Source organism: Anthonomus grandis, chromosome 6, assembly GCF_022605725.1.
Source record: "Anthonomus grandis grandis chromosome 6, icAntGran1.3, whole genome shotgun sequence".
NCBI lineage: Eukaryota > Metazoa > Arthropoda > Insecta > Coleoptera > Curculionidae > Anthonomus > Anthonomus grandis.
In genome coordinates this window covers 2,146,877-2,162,917 of record NC_065551.1, presented here as the reverse complement: position 1 = coordinate 2,162,917, position 16,041 = coordinate 2,146,877, and the positions used below count along the sequence as shown (strand labels likewise).

General features: G+C 34.0%; 2 protein-coding genes across 5 annotated transcripts in view; both read left to right on the top strand.

Annotated features, from left to right (window-relative positions):
* Positions 1–55: 55 nt before the first annotated feature.
* Positions 56–11,953, top strand: LOC126737934 (uncharacterized). Of its 2 annotated transcripts, none has more exons than XM_050443039.1 (3): positions 56–286; positions 9,219–9,568; positions 10,637–11,953. In XM_050443039.1, exons 2-3 carry the CDS (start codon positions 9,318–9,320, stop codon positions 11,400–11,402), a joined length of 1,017 nt encoding a protein of 338 aa, XP_050298996.1. In that variant the 5' UTR covers positions 56–286; positions 9,219–9,317; the 3' UTR covers positions 11,403–11,953. The 2 variants fall into 2 exon arrangements, with proteins under 2 accessions (XP_050298996.1, XP_050298995.1); XM_050443038.1 differs by lacking the exon at positions 56–286 and adding an exon at positions 6,085–6,418.
* A 2,279-nt stretch (positions 11,954–14,232) lies between these two features.
* Positions 14,233–16,041, top strand: part of LOC126737176 (innexin inx2-like) — a 54,896-nt gene continuing 53,087 nt past the window's right edge. For all 3 annotated transcript variants that reach the window (XM_050441945.1, XM_050441943.1, XM_050441944.1), the window contains exon 1: positions 14,233–14,589. In XM_050441945.1, the coding sequence (XP_050297902.1) occupies positions 14,349–14,589 (241 nt within the window). In that variant the 5' untranslated portion in view covers positions 14,233–14,348. The remainder of the gene's footprint in view (positions 14,590–16,041) is intronic.

The following is a 16,041-nucleotide window of genomic DNA, read 5'->3' as shown; positions in this document are numbered from 1 at the left end:
TAATGAAAACAATAATGGCCCCAATATCGACCCCTGTGGCACGCCCGTTGTCACCGGTATGTAATCAGATTTAATTTTGTTGGGCCCATTATAAAGAAGTGTACTCTGAACACGCCCGACTAGATAAGATTCAAAGAATTTTACAGCTTCCTGAGAAAAACCAAAATGGTGAAGCTTAGCCAACAACATCCGGTGACACAGTGTGTCAAAGGCCTTACTGAAGTCTAATAGGCAGAGGCACGTGATTTCTTTCCGATCCTGATCAAGCCTTACATCATTCACCAAGGTAATTAAGCAGGTACTAGTGCTAAAATTTTTTCTAAATCCAGATTGGCTAGGCAGAATTATTTTTTTAGATTCGACAAATGAAACAATCTGTTGATAAATGTGCTTTTCCAAAATTTTTGATATAGCCGGCAAAATACTTATGGGTCGAAAATCTTTAAAGTCTCCTGGATTTGAAACTTTTGGTAATGGTAAAATAATAGATTTTTTCCATAAGTCCGGATAACTATTTTCTAGAATACAAGTATTAATAATATTTATTAAAGCATATTTACTATAAGGAAAGCATAATTTAATATCTCTTATTGATATCTCGTCTTCGCCTGTGGCATTAGTGCTAATAGAATTTAAAATTTGGATTAATGCTTCTTCGTCTATCAGACCAAACCTTAACTCCTCGGTAAAAGAAATGATATGCCTCTCCAACAAAAATATGTTTCTTAAACATTACTTTTTAAGAGCACTAGAAAAACAATTTTTTTTGACTTTTTACAACTTTAAAAATAAGTACTTAACTTTGATGCCATTTTTTTGCGAAGAAAATATAAGACATGCGAGTGACCCTGAACCTTAAAAACTTCTTTAAATCATACTGATTCCAGCAAAGTACAACTTGAATAGATTATTAAAATTTCTTATTGTCTAATTAAATTTTTATTTTTTTAAGAAATAAGCAAAAAAAATATTCCATGGCTAAATCAATATTTTGCTTTATTATTTTACGAAAAAATAATAAAATTAAGATAGTAAAGTGTCTCAAAAATGTTTAAAAATACATAAGTATGTCGACTTCTAATACTGACCAATTGATCTGCGGTTATTTTGAAGAATGTTGATTTGTCGTGTTTTTTGTCGTAAACAAAATTTAAAAATCCACAAAATTAGCTACTCCCGCCTTTTATTATTAAATAATTAAATTTTAAAACCACAATCGAAAAAAGCGACAACTTATTTCAAAGATTACTATACTTCGTAGAACCCAGGCCTATAACAAATGTAAAAAATAAAGGTAGGTATTTTATTAACTCAATTGCCTTATTTTCTAACAGACATCTATTATTAAAATCGTAAAGTGGAATATGAATGCGAAATTACAAGTTAAAGCACCGCCACCAACGGTAATTAAAATCGCCAATGCCCAGCTCTAGTTTCCTACTTGTACAGCTCCGCATTACTGCCTATGACAAGCGATAAAATTTAGCCGCCAATTATTTCAAAACAACAATTATTTGGCGGTGCAGTATAAAAAGAATTGGCGGTATAAATTGGTGATGTTAGAAAGTTTAGAATTATAGGTTTACTTTAAAATTACAGCAAGTTTGGTGTTTAGTTTAATCGGTGATATTATTCGGATAAGGATTTTTAAAAGATTAAACGGCAATTAAATACGGTAAGTTATGATTTTAGTTGTTTTTTTTTTTCTTAATATCAAAAAACAAAAAACTAGGAAATGGACGGACGAAAGTTATCTGGCTCGTATTGGCGCAAAAGAAAACTGGAAAAACAGCAAAAGGAAAAGTAAGCTTTAGAAAACACAGACGTAGACGAGAGCAGAAGTATATGCGAACCTCAACCTGGACCAAGTACGAGCACTAGCCTTGCAAATGAGATGAATACCCAAGAGACCGGTCTTGAGATGCAGCCACAGGAAAGTCTTTTGCAAAATAATACAGTTGGTGATAGTATTATAGGTAAGTATTTTTGGTGATTGCATATTGCTTTTACGCATAATTTTAGTTTAAAAAAAAACCTTAAAGACAAAATCCTTTGTAAATATTTTAATTGTATTTAAATGGTATAGAAATGCATTCAAATGTATTTATTTGTAGATGCAAAAACAGACGATTGGACCGAATTTAAGGATCCGGCACTTTGGAAGGATGGTCAAAATTTTGTGCAAATTCTTTTGGATAACTGGACCGAACAAATTCTTGATAAAATTGACTTTTCAATGTCTAAAAGAAAACATGGGGACCAAAATAGGTATGCCACCAAGCAAATTTTTTATAAGAAGCTAGTTAACGGTGAAGTAGTTCGAAGAGATTGGGCAATTTATTCAGAAAGTACTGGAAATGTGTTTAGTTTATATTGTTGTTTATTTAGTAACAAACAAAACCAATTTAAAACCGGATTTTCCTCGTGGAATAAATGCATTGAGAGATTCGACGAACACGAGCGTTCCATTGGTCATCTAGATAGTTTAAATGTTTACACAAGCCGCCAATTAAAGCGAGGAAAAATTAACGATGAGTTGGAAAAACAAATAAGTTGCACAAAGGATTATTGGGTCGAAGTATTAAGAAAAATTATAAGCGTGATTAAGTTTTTGGCCTCTAGAGAATTGGCATTTAGAGGAACTGATGAACGTTTAGGTGAAAAGCGCAATGGGAATTATTTGGGTTTATTGGAACTATTAGCAGAATATGATCCGTTTTTAAAAGACTATATAAATCGAATGGCAAATTTGGGCAAGGGTAAAACGTCATACCTATCCAAGGATATCTGTAATGAAGTCCTCACTATCATGGCGAATCGGGTTATTGAGGAAATTGTTAAACAAATTAAGGCGAATAAATATTTTTCAGTCAGTGTGGACTCAACACCCGATATATCACATCAGGATCAGCTAACAATAATTTTAAGGTATTGCAATAGTAAAGGGCTTCCATTTGAAAGGTTTATAGGATTCTATGATAACATTGGGCATGGGGCACAAGAGCTTGAGCAGTGCGGTGCGTCATGGATATGCTAAAGACATTTAATTTGGACATTCAAAATTGCAGGGGTCAGTCATATGACAACGCAAGCAATATGAGTGGTCGATTTTCTGGATTGCAAGCGCGTATTAAGGCACATAATGAGTTAGCAATGTATGTTCCGTGTGCCGGACATTCTCTCAATTTAGTTGTTCAAAATGCTGCGGATTGCTGCTTCGAAGCAACATCTTTTTTTATGCTAGTTCAAGCTTTTTATACATTTTTTTCGGCTTCTACACATAGATGGAACTTGTTGTCTAGTACAATAAGAGATTCATCAGGCTCTGAGAAATCGCTCATGCCAAAAAGGGTCAATACAACTCGTTGGTCTTCTCGCTTTGATGCCATAAAGGCGCTACAAAGTAGTTACAATTCAATAAAGACTTGTTTAAATAATATAGCAACAGATGTTAATGAGAAAAATATTGTAAGAGTCGAAGCAAGTTCGTTATGCGAAAAACTTAATTTCTTGGAAAATGGGATAATCTTATCGTTTTGGTTGGATATTTTGCAAAGGGTTAACGATGTTAATAAAACTGTACAAAGAAAGAATTTGGACTTGTGTACAACTTCCCAACTTTTTTCGTCTTTAGTAGAATATTTTGATTTCTTACGTGATCGCTTTGACCATTATGAGGATTGTATAACTTCATAATGGTTAATAACCTTAGGAATGTTGTTAACAGAAAACGAAAATTATATTGAAAGGCGAAATATCAAACGAAAATTGCAATTAGGAGAAAAAAGTTCCGACGTAAATTTAAGCCAGAGAGATAAAATCCGCACGCAGTGTTTTTTTTTTAATAATCGATAATCTAAAATCTAAAATTATTCGTCGGTCAGCAATATATCAAACATGTTCAAATACATTTGAATTTCTTTTTAAGCTAAAATTAATAGAAGATGAAAATATTATCACTGTAGCAACCAAACTAAAGGAAAAATACAGCTCCGATTTAGATGAATATTTTCCTCAAGAATGTGTTCATCTAAAAAGACTATTAAATTCTATATCAGAAATTAAATTAGAAACTCCATTAGATTTAGTTCATGCATTATATAAGAATAAACTAATATCTACATTTCCCAATATCAATATTTGTTTACGCATTTTCTTTTCTATAATGGTCACAAATGCAAGCGGTGAACGATTGTTTTCTACTCTAAAGAGAGTTAAAACCTATTTACGAAACTCAATAGCGCAAGAAAATTTAAACTCTTTGGCAATTATTTCAATTAATAAAGATATTCTTGATAAAATAGATACATCTTCTATAATCGAAAAATTTGCGTCACTAAAAGCAAAAAAACAATCGTTTAAGTAATTTATATGCATTATTATATAAGTATATTTATGTGTAATTTATTTTTTACGTTCCTTTAAAACCAAAGAATCTGTTTTACTTTTTGTAGAAAGCTTAATAGTTGAGTTTGTTTTTTTTGGGAGTTTTAGTTGTAAGAGAGTTTATGCTATAGAATCGTTTATTTTTATTTGTATACTGGCGTTGACCTGATGTATTTTTTATTTTCTTTTTTTGTAAAATTTGTCTGAACATTTTTTGAAATAAAAGTTTTTTCAAAAAAAAAATGTTTTTTTTGAACGAGTGGGGAGAGGGGGGGCGCTGTATTTTTGTAGCACCGGACGGCAAACTACCTTAAACCGGCACTGGGCAGAAGATGACATCATTGAAATGGCATTAGAGGAACCTTCAACTAGTGTTCGCCGCATATCAAGACGGTCTAGTATTCCGAGAACAACAGTACACCGCATTCTACGAAGAAACCAGTTGCATCCCTATCATGTACAACGGATTCAAGATCTATTACCGGGTGATTATGACAAGAGGGTGGAATTTTGTAGAGAAATGCTTCATCGTAATAGGCAGGATCCACAATTTTTTAACAAAATTTTATGGTCAGACGAATCTAGTTTTCAGAGGGCGGGAATATTTAATATTCACAATTTACACCACTGGGCATATTTTAACCCCAGAATTGTTAGAAATGACCGCTTTCAACATCAATTTAGTGTGAACATGTGGAGTGGCATTCTTAACGGTTCCGTTTGAACTACCAGCCAGATTAAATAGTGAAATCTATAGGAGATTTTTGGAAGAAAACTTACCTGTTTTACTTCAGGATATTCCATTAAATATTCGTCAATCAATGTGGCTGCAGCACGATGGAGCGCCCGCCCATTACAGCCTTCAGGTGAGACAGTTTTTAAATGAGGCCTACCTTGGTCGTTGGATTGGACGGGGAGGTACAATTCGTTGACCACCGCGCTCCCCCGACCTCAATCCAATTGATTTTTTTCTATTGGGGTACTTTAAGGAGTTGGTATACGCCAGGGAAAATCGTAATGAGGAAGAGCTACGCCACCAAATAATTACAGCAACTAGATTAATTACCCAAAATGAACGTTCATTCAGAATGATTAAGAGAAATTTTATACGCCGATGTAGGTTATGCCTTAGATTTCGCGGCAGACATTTTGAACACTTATTGTAAATGATAGCAAAATCATGTACAACAATAAACCATTTTCTAATGTTTTTTGTACCTTATTGCAATCCACCAACCCAACAAAACACAATTATTTATTTTAAAAAATTGGTAAATCTTGATTTAGCCATAAAATTCTTTTTTACCTCTTTTTTGAAAAACTCAAAATTTAATTAGCCAATAAGAAATAATGTATTTAAGTCATGCCTTACTGGAATCGGTATGAAACGTAGAAGTTTTTAAGCTACAGGGTCACTGTTATATCTTACATTTTTGAGAAAAAAATGGCATCAAAGTTAAGGGTACTTATTTTTAAAGTTGTAAAAAGTCCAAAAAGAAATTTTTTTTAGCTCTTTCGAAAAGTAATATTTAAAAAAATATTTTTATTAGAAAGGTACATCACTTCTAGGTAAAAACAAACAAAAAAACGCATTTTTTAATCCACTGTATAATTTTTTTATAAGCTTTTAACTGATAGTGTGCTTAAATTTAAAAAATACATAAAAATGGCTATAACTTTTAAACTATTCACAATTGCATAACAACATAGGGGGTGATTTTGATTGAACATGACTCCCTCTATCCTCTGTTTGAGTTTGATCCATCACTTTTTGGACACCCTGTATATATACACATACTCTGGCATGCGTTATCTCTAAGTCTTTTTGAAAAATTCATTCGCAATCTAAAGTGTTTTGTGTCATGACAAAAGTACAGATCAATATCTGTATCTATCACGTGCAGTGTGGTGCGAACTAATGTTCGCAGTCCATTCGATGTTTGACTTTGGTACTGAACGCATTGAATTTTTCTAGAGGTGTTTTAACTGCTTCCTACTAAAAATCTTTGTGTTTGTTAAGTCTAATAACTAGGTAAGTTGAGCTTCTATTCTTTTTCCCTGAAATTTGGCTTTCTTGACTTGATTTTCAGCCTGTTTTTTGGCTTCTGTCCTGTGCATGCTTATAGCATTCCTTTGCTTTTTGAACAGACATGAGTGATACAGGGGGGGGGAGCGACTCCTCCATGCTTCAACATGCTCATCTAATGATATCAATAATTGTGGTAAAGACGTAGAACATCCTGCTAACAATGGTAACAATTTACAAAAGCTTGACAAACGACCAGTTTTTTATGCAAATTCGGATAGAGGTCCATTTATAGTTTACATTGAAACAACCGAAAGGCTGGGTTTTAACATTCGTAAACTAAACAATATAAAAATAGCTCGTGACATCTTTAGGTTAAATCTTACTGATGTTAAGAAAATTAAGAATAAAGGTTTTAACAGAATATCTGTTGAATTAGCGCCTCTGCTGCTAATAACTTTACAAATAATAAATTGCACTTCTAGATAAAGGTTATAAAATCTTTATTCCCTTTAATTTTGTTACTTGTAAGGTATTAGACCTTGAAATTAAAGATAAAGAATTGTTGGAATGTTGTAGACAATATTAAAATTTTAGATGCCATGCCAAGGCTTAATCGTAAGGTTATTAAAATTAATTGTCTCTGATGAACCAACAGGCACAGTTCTTTTTACATTTGAGGGTATTGATCTAGCCAAATATATCCATTTCTATGAACTGGAAAATCCAGTCTCTTTATATATTTCTCCAGTTACATAATATTTCTGCTGCATCCGCTTTGGGCATACTAGAAACAATTGTAAAGGTAAAGAAGGTTGTATTAATTGTTCAGAACTAAAGGATCAAGATGAAGCAGAATATACATCGTATTTGACTCGATGTTTATTTTGTAAAAATAACCATAAATCCACTGATAAAAATGTCCAGAATATACTCGTCTAAAAAATATTAAAGAACTTATTGCACTTAAAAATTTAGCCTTTTTTTATTCAAGTGAAATGGTAAAGAAATCTTATATTCCTCAGGATGAATTTGTTTACCAGTGACTTAAAAAGCAATAAATCCTAAAATCAATCTGAATTTAAAGAAAATGTTGAAGCTTTAGGTGTTAAGGATCGTTTAGGTTCTAACTTGAGAATTTGACGTTGTCCTAGATGTTGTTGGAACATTGAAAGCCGCCGCAATAGTCGATGTTGCTGTGTAGTGTTTTTTTAAAATTTCTTTTTTCATTACAAGTGCTCGACTGTTTATGGCCTTTTGTCTCACATTTTTTACTGTTTTGACAATTTTGTCGGGGGTCTCCAACATTTCGGGTATTGATATATTCACAAGAGTTTCTGATGAACATAAATCTGCATCTAAATCAAAGGTATCTAGAAATGGAGGTGTGTTTTCTTCATCTGAGCTGTCACTACAAGAAGAGTTAATCGTGCTTCTCCGTCTTTTTCGGATCTTTGATTGCCCGGGCGGGGGGGTTGACGCTTTTATCGGTTCGACGATGGGCTCTTCTGGTTCATCTCTTATTCGGGTGACTTCACTAGGAGCATATGCCAATTCCGATATTGTTTCCGGATTAAATGGAAAAATACCGATCGCTGTGTGACGCTTTTATCCCACACAACACTAAAAATTTCACCAAATCGCTGTTTTGTGATGTTTCGATCTTTATATTTTGTCCAGTACTGGAGTACTTGATCATCCCAATGGTATTCAAAAGAACGAAAGACCTATTTGTTCATAGGTTGTAGGTCGTGTGCTCGTGTGCAAATTGGCGTCTCGCCGCCATTTTAAAAATTAAGTTAAATAGGGGTTTATGCGATACATCGTTTGAAAGCTCCCACTGAATTCTTTATGGTCCTAGAATATTAAGTCATTATTTCTACCCATAGCAAAATGGCAGCCGTTCAAAATCTAATTTTTCGCATTTTTATTTCCACTTAGAATAATTAAACTTTAGGTAAAACAGAAATGTAACTAATAACTATTTTACTATAAAAGATGTTGGAAATATGCACCATTAACTTCAAGACAGTAAAATAATCTATTTGAGAACCCTTTACGAACATTTTGGAAAATGGCAACATCAATATTGCGACATGCATCAATTATTCTTTGATATAGATCAAAGATAGATTCTGGCTAGGTAACGTATAGTTTTTGTTTCAAGAACCCTCATAAAAAAAGTCCAGAGGTGTAAGATCGGGTTACCTGGCTGGCCACTCGGTAGGCCCTCGACGACCAAACCACCGATTAGGGTAAGTATTAGTCAAATATTCTCTAGCATTTCAGCTAAAATAAGGCGGTGCCCCATCTAGTTAAAAAAAACTGTTTCCAACACAAATTCATAAGATTTGTCTTCAAAAATCTCAAGGATCAGTACTCTACTGCATTTTCCAACATGTTTAAGTAAAGGTTCCCTGTCAAATTTTGCTCTAAAAATAGAGGCCCAACAATGTGATTCCCTAATATGCCAGCCCACACATTTATTTTTTCTGGGTATTGTTTGTGTGTTTCACGAAATATGTGGGGATAAGTACATTCATCACTGAAAAAAACGTTTTTTACATAAACACGCTGGCGTCCTGTTCTCTTGCTCATAAGTTCGCAGAATTCTATACGTCGAGCAGGATCATCTTCTGTCAGTTGATGAATCATTTGAATTTTATACAGATGCAATTTATGTTTTTTAAGTACCCTTTTCACACTAGCAGAAGATACATCACACGTGGCACCAACTGTGGAAGTATACTGTTGTGGATCTCTTACCATAGCTGCTATAATATCCACCTGTCTGTTTTTCTTCTAGGTAGCTGGAACGGCCTGAAATCTTCCTACTGGCAACACAATCCATCTCGGAAAATTGATTCGCGAATTTCACTCGCGAAAATCATCAGATTTTATATTAATGGACCAAAATTTACTACTCAATAAACCCACGAGAAAGTGGGTTCATGAGTTTAATGAAGACCACAGGCAAAGCGAATACTACTTAACCTGCTTACCTATGCGTGGTTATCCAGACAAATTTAAAAAATATCACAGAATGACCGTTGAAACGTTTGACTACATCTTGTCACACATAAAAGGGGACATACAGAAGTGGAGTAACTTCAGGAATTGTATAGAGCCAGCAAAAAAACTGTCGATTTTGTTGAGGTAAGTTACTTTAATACCGAGTCTAATACAATTTCGGCAATACGTAAGTTAGAACATATTTATTTCAACAAATTAAATTGTAAAAAAATTAAGTTTCGCAAGGTAATTGAGATATTTTAAGATTCTGCTTGTTCGGAATTTTCTGGTTGGCATGGAGAAAGAATGGAGCTTGATGTATCCGAAGAATTGGATGCATACGGTTGATTGGGGTAGTATCCTGTGTAATAATAATAATAAAAAGGGTAAGATAAAACTGTTAATGGCGATGTCTATGGTGTGTTGCTTGGTTCTAGTGATTCAAGCTCAGCGATGACACAATTCAGAATATTTGATCGTAATTTCATTCGTTTTAGGAGTGGTAATTATTTGAGCGAAGGAAGTAAACTTTTGAAGAATGCTCATCATCCTCCTCTGCTGAACTGGTCGGTTGTGATTCCGAAAAACGAGATTCCAGCAATTGCACTTTTCTTCTTTCTAACTTTAGTCCCTCGTTTTGAATATTTTGGCTTTGCTTTCTCTTTGATCCGGGGCACCGAAACTTACTCTCTTCTGTCGAGGAGGTGGTAGTAGGTTGTGGAGCTTTGTTTACTTGTGTAAGTTTCTCAGGCTCATCAACATTTTTATCTTCAGTGTCGACGTCAAAGTCATGTTGTGATCGAGGAGTTTCGCCTGATTCCTGAGTTTCATCAATTTCACCTGATTCCATGTCCATCAGTGTATTTGCTACTTGAGAAGCAGGAAGATTTCCTGAAGTAGCTCTTGGCTTCATCATAGGAAGCAAGAAGCTCAATGAATCAAAATAAACCCACTTGGACTTGGCAGCAGCACCTGACGCACCACAGTTTTCCTTAATTTTCTTGCGTAACATAACTCTCGGCAACTCCCAACTCTTGCGGGCTATATCTCCTGAAACAAGGAATTGTATAAATAACAACAAAATGATACTTAATATAAAAACACATGTATTGTACAGGTTATTTGTTTTAAGGTTATAAACTTAAATATACTTTTCTCTTAGCTCATGTCTGTTTTACTATAATATTTCTAATTATTATTTTTTTATTTTAGGTATCTATCAACAGGTCTTTCCTTTGAAGCTCTGAGCGAAACATTTCGCATGAATAACTATAAAATCGTAGAAGAAACTGCTGATGCTATTTGGAACCAATTAGCTCCAATCCATTTACCGGTTCCAAATCGAGAAAGATTTCTTGAAATTGCTGCAGAATTTAAGGACATGTGGAACTTTCCTAACTGTGCCGGTTGCATAGACGGCAAACATGTTAAAATCAAAGCTACTCTGAAGAGTGGTACCATGTTTTACAACTATAAACATTTTTTCTCTGTTAATCTTCACGGTGTAGCAGACGCTCGGTGTAAATTAATATTCATTGACGTTGGAGCCTTCGGAAAGCAAAGTGACGGGGGCGTATTCGAAGCTTCTCGAATCTCAACTTTTTTTGAAAATTGCTCTGAAACGTTGCCAGCTCTTTCACCAATCGATGACAGTGACACTCTGGTTCCATTTGTTCTAGTCGGTGACGATGCGTACCCTTTAAAGACTTTTTTAATGAAACCATTCAGTCAAAGAAAAATGACCGAAGAACAGCGCGTTTTCAACTATCGATTGTCACGGTGCAGAAGGTGTATAGAATGCGCATTTGGAATTTTAACTGCAAAATGGAGATTACTCTACAAAGTTATTGAAACAGAGGTAGAAAAAGCTGAGAAAATAATCAAATGCATGTGCCTTCTGCATAATTTGATTATTGACAAAGAGAATATTACACTGAATCAACGAGTGCTTGAAGACGCTCTACAGGAATACCAATAAAAACATGAAAGACCAGATCTTGGCGGACGACGATTTAACAGATCCTCTACTGCTGCACAAGAGGGACCACAAAGCCACTCTCTCACGCACTAACTCAATCAAGTTTCCTTTGTTTACCATTATAACAACAATTATTATGATTTATAAACACGAGCCAAATGGGAACACCAAACACGAACCAACCTTAAAAAAAAACTATTTTGATTGTTGTCAGACCAGTTCAGACCCGCTCAGACCTTCAAGTCTGAAGAAATTCCGCTTCCAATGTAGGACCAGCCTTATGGGACGCCGTGATGTTTCGATATTACAGACTTACGCTGTTACGATGTACAACGCACGCGTGAGTTGGGCAGTAAGCTGGCGAATGCGTTACGAAAAGTGTTATCGGGAGAGCGAGGTAGTTAAGAAGATATGAGTTAGCGGAGATAGAAAAAGAGAGTTACGGTTCGTATATTACTGTAGGAGCAAGAGAAAGGCCGTGCGAGGGCACATATTCTTTCTCAGACAATTCAGTCAGTAGTTCGTCTGCGAGTTTGCTAGCATTACGCGAATGGTGGTTTCTTGATTATTTCGTAATTTCTTTTCGTTCTTCAACAATTTTATAAATTCATTTTTGTTGTTCAATTTATTAATTATTCTACGTTTAAACTGAATAAAATTATAAATCCATTTTAAAGTTCATATTTTGTGAATTTTTGGGTAAAAATAAGAAATTATGGCAGGAAGTAATACAGACTTTGAATATGGAAGTGGTGCTACAGGACCATTAACTAAGAAATTACGCACGGAAATTGTGCATAAATATACATATAAATGGTGCTAAAGAAGATTTACTTCAGTCGTATGGTCTTAAGCATATTAATTGTTAATATCTAGACAAACAATTATTAAATTTTCTTGGGGGTTTCAAGAGATACGGGCATTATATCGTTTAAATAACAGCGGGCGCGGACTATCAATAGGTTGCTGGCAAACGACATACTCTCGAAAAGAACTACCTAATTTTCCTAAAAGAAATGAAGGGAAAAAGCTTAATTTTGGTATCCAATACTCAATACTTCACAAATATGTCGTCTTTTATAATATTACAACTTATAAAAAAAAATTATACAATGCATTTAATTTTTTTGAGAAAATTGATCATTTCTGTCGGAAATGATAATGTTCAAAAAGGCACCCTGGCAGCAGTGTTGCCAGGTGACTCGAAGCTTTTTACGGTAGGTAGAACCGGAAAAATACGGTAGAAAACAGGAGATATATACGAAGAAGATTAAAGATGTCAAATTGGTTGTTTTTACATGAAGTGACGGTCTGTTTAAATGCCTTTTTATAATTGTACGTTCAGTTGTAAATACGTTTTACCAGAAAATAATTAGAAAACAAAAAAAAAACATAATTTAAAAACAAAATTTAATGCAGAAAACTTCAAAAACTTAGCCTAAATTAAGTCAAAACAAAATTAAAGTAACAGAAAAACTTAATTAAAAAAAAACGACTTTAAGATCTCGTCATTATCAGATTCTAACTACTAGACATAACTGTTTTGTACAGGTACGGTCAGTTGACTCATCAATTATTAAACTAAATTTCTTAATTTTTAACATGGAAATAAGTTTTTCTTTGGAAAAAATGGCCTAGTACATGTTTAATAATGTTTGTCGCTTTAGTATGAGCACACTTTATGTTCTTGGCCATGTTGGAATCTGGAAAGATTGACTGCAATAAATTCGGCATGTGGTCCATAACGCGCAGGAGTAAATTGTGTTCAACAACAAAAGCACACAGCTTAATTTCTGCATTTTTTACTGCATTATGCGTAGATGCATGTCCTAAAGAACTAGTCAAGCTTCTCTCAGTTTTTTTGCTTCTACAGTTATCTGAGTGCTTTTTCCAACAGCATGCCTTTCTAGTTGTATTTTGCCTGATTTAATATCTATATCAACGTGACATACAGAACAGTAAGCAAAATATTCTCCCTACAAAATTCTTTGCTATTTTTACATAAAATTTTTTTTATAAGAATCACACCTTTTTACTTTTTTCAAGCCAGCCTTTAAAATTACTTTCTTCTTCCCATGAAATCTTATAAACTTGGAAATATTTTCTTTTCTTTACAACTTTGGCACTAGTATCACTGGTACTGGAATCACTGTCAGACATTATTATGTTAATATTAATAAATATTCACTCAATAATATAACGCAACACAAACCACCAACTTGAAAAGCGCATACATTAATACCGATTATCGTCTCGGGTCTCGGCAGGGTCAGGCGTCGATCGGATTGGCGTATTTCACTAATGTCTTTTTGTGTAAATGCCCGCAAGCCCAACTTGCAGCTCGCAGTAATAATCCTAGCTGCCACGCTGCCAGTGTTACCACGTCATAGACGCGCGAATATATGTTTATTTTCACATTTTCTTTAAAAAATCATCAAAGACAGAGAAAAATAAATAAGCAAATATTTATTGTTTTATGTTACATCCTTTAAATTAAAAATGCGGTAGAATCTGCATTTAAAACGGTAGACCTAGCAGCACTGCCTGGCAGCAACATGTGAAACTAACAAAACTTCGAATACTAAAACAGTTAAAGCTCAAAAATAGCTCTTTTTAAAGAAACCTATGCGATGAGTACGTTCCGAGAACAGTAACTCGCATTCTTAGCTGTACATCTAGAGCCCTACACAAGCTCGAAGAATCCAGGATTTTCACCAATAGAATCCATTGCGTACCCTCGTATAACGGATACATGAAGCATGACCTTTATTTATTCTTTGCGTAGAAAATCCGATCTGTCAATGTCACTTGTCGAAAATTTGAACCGTTCAAAATTTTTCGAACATTTTTGTTGTGGAATTCGCGCCGGCTTTTGGAATGTGGGTTTAGAAGAAAAAATTACTCTGGCTGGCAGTAATATTTCAGTTTTCGATTGGCAGCGTCAATATGCAGGATTTCTTAAACAGTTTCAAAAATCTAATTAAAAGCGACGATACTCGCACAGATAGTAATGTGTTTAAGTTGCATTATAAATTTACAGTCATCCTTTTGGTGGTTTTCTCAATCCTGCTGTCCAGCAAACAGTACTTTGGTGATCCTATAAGCTGCGATGTGAATGATAAAAAAGAAACCGTTGATGTTTTTTGTTGGGTTTCTGGTACTTTTATTAGGCCTGATACTGTGACAAGTAAGTATAAACTCTGTAAACATTATTACAAAATAAATACTTAAATCAAGGCTGCACAAATAATGTGTATTTTAACTGAATTGAGTAAGAGTGAATTTATGCAGTTCACAAGTTAAAAATATGGGTAATTGCTATGATTTATACCCAGGTTTGTGGTTGTGCATGCAAGTGCTTCATAATTTTTTTTTATTTTATTTAAGTATTTATACTATAAAAACAGGATCACAGCCATTTCTAGGGTAACTGCCACCTAGGTGCAAGAATAAGTTTCTAGCTCCTAAAGTTGATAATAAAAAAGTTGAAATCATTGTAAATTAAAAAAAATAAATTGTAAAAACATATCTACAACTTATTACTAGTTGTAGTATAACTAGTATATAATGTAGTATATTAATGTAGTATATAATGTAGTTATACTAGTTGTACTTATTACTAGTAATCCTAGTTAAAATATTTAAAAACTCTGCATTATTAATAGCTAAACTTTTAACACATTGTCAATAACAACTTTTCAAGTGGGGTGTATCCTGATCCTGAAGCCATAAAGAAAGCATGGGTTATAGGTGGTAATAGGTTTTTATAAGGGTAAGTCAACAATAACAGTGGCTTATCAGGCTATTAAAACTATAATACCTCATATAATACTATTTCAGAATAATAATTATTTGTTAGTAATATATTGACTTATGTTCATGTTTTATATTATAAGTAGCTTTATCAATAAATACCATGTATTTATGATAATAAAGCATGTTTTTTGAATTTGAATAAGTGGGTTACAGCACCTTTGTTTGGACTTATTAAAGGCTTTTGATAGTGTTGATCACAGCCCACTTCTTGCTAAAATAAAAAGAAAAACATCATACAGGGTGTATCACACAGGGGTCCATTACTCTTATCTTTTGTACACTAATGAATTTGTAATAATATTAATACTAATAAAATAATACTGTCTGCTAATGATACAGATATAATTTACAGTTCAAATAATATTGAGAAGTGTATTGGAGAGGTCTGGGGAACTTTGGTGAAACTGGAAAGTGACTGATTCACTGAAAAAATTACTGCTTATCATGTCCAGGTTTTTGCAAAAGGAAAAAGTGATTAATATGGCATAAAACACAAACTAGGAGTAGAAGTTATAAAAGTTGTTGAAAATAATGCCATCCACCTTCAGTGCAAGCACCTACCCTACAAATCATTGATTGCCACACTCATTTAAAAATGCCTGCTGTGTTTCAAATTGTTACACAACTTGCCACTATCCTCTGTGTCCACATTTTTAATTGGAGTAGTATAAACTACTTGTTTTAGGTAACCCCAGAGGAAAAAGTCTCATGAGTTTAGAGGACATGGAGGACATGGTTGTAGACCTCTGTGGCCTATCCAGCAATTGGGATATTCTTTAAGTGGATAAGTGCGCTGGAGCACCATTGTGCATAAAATACATTT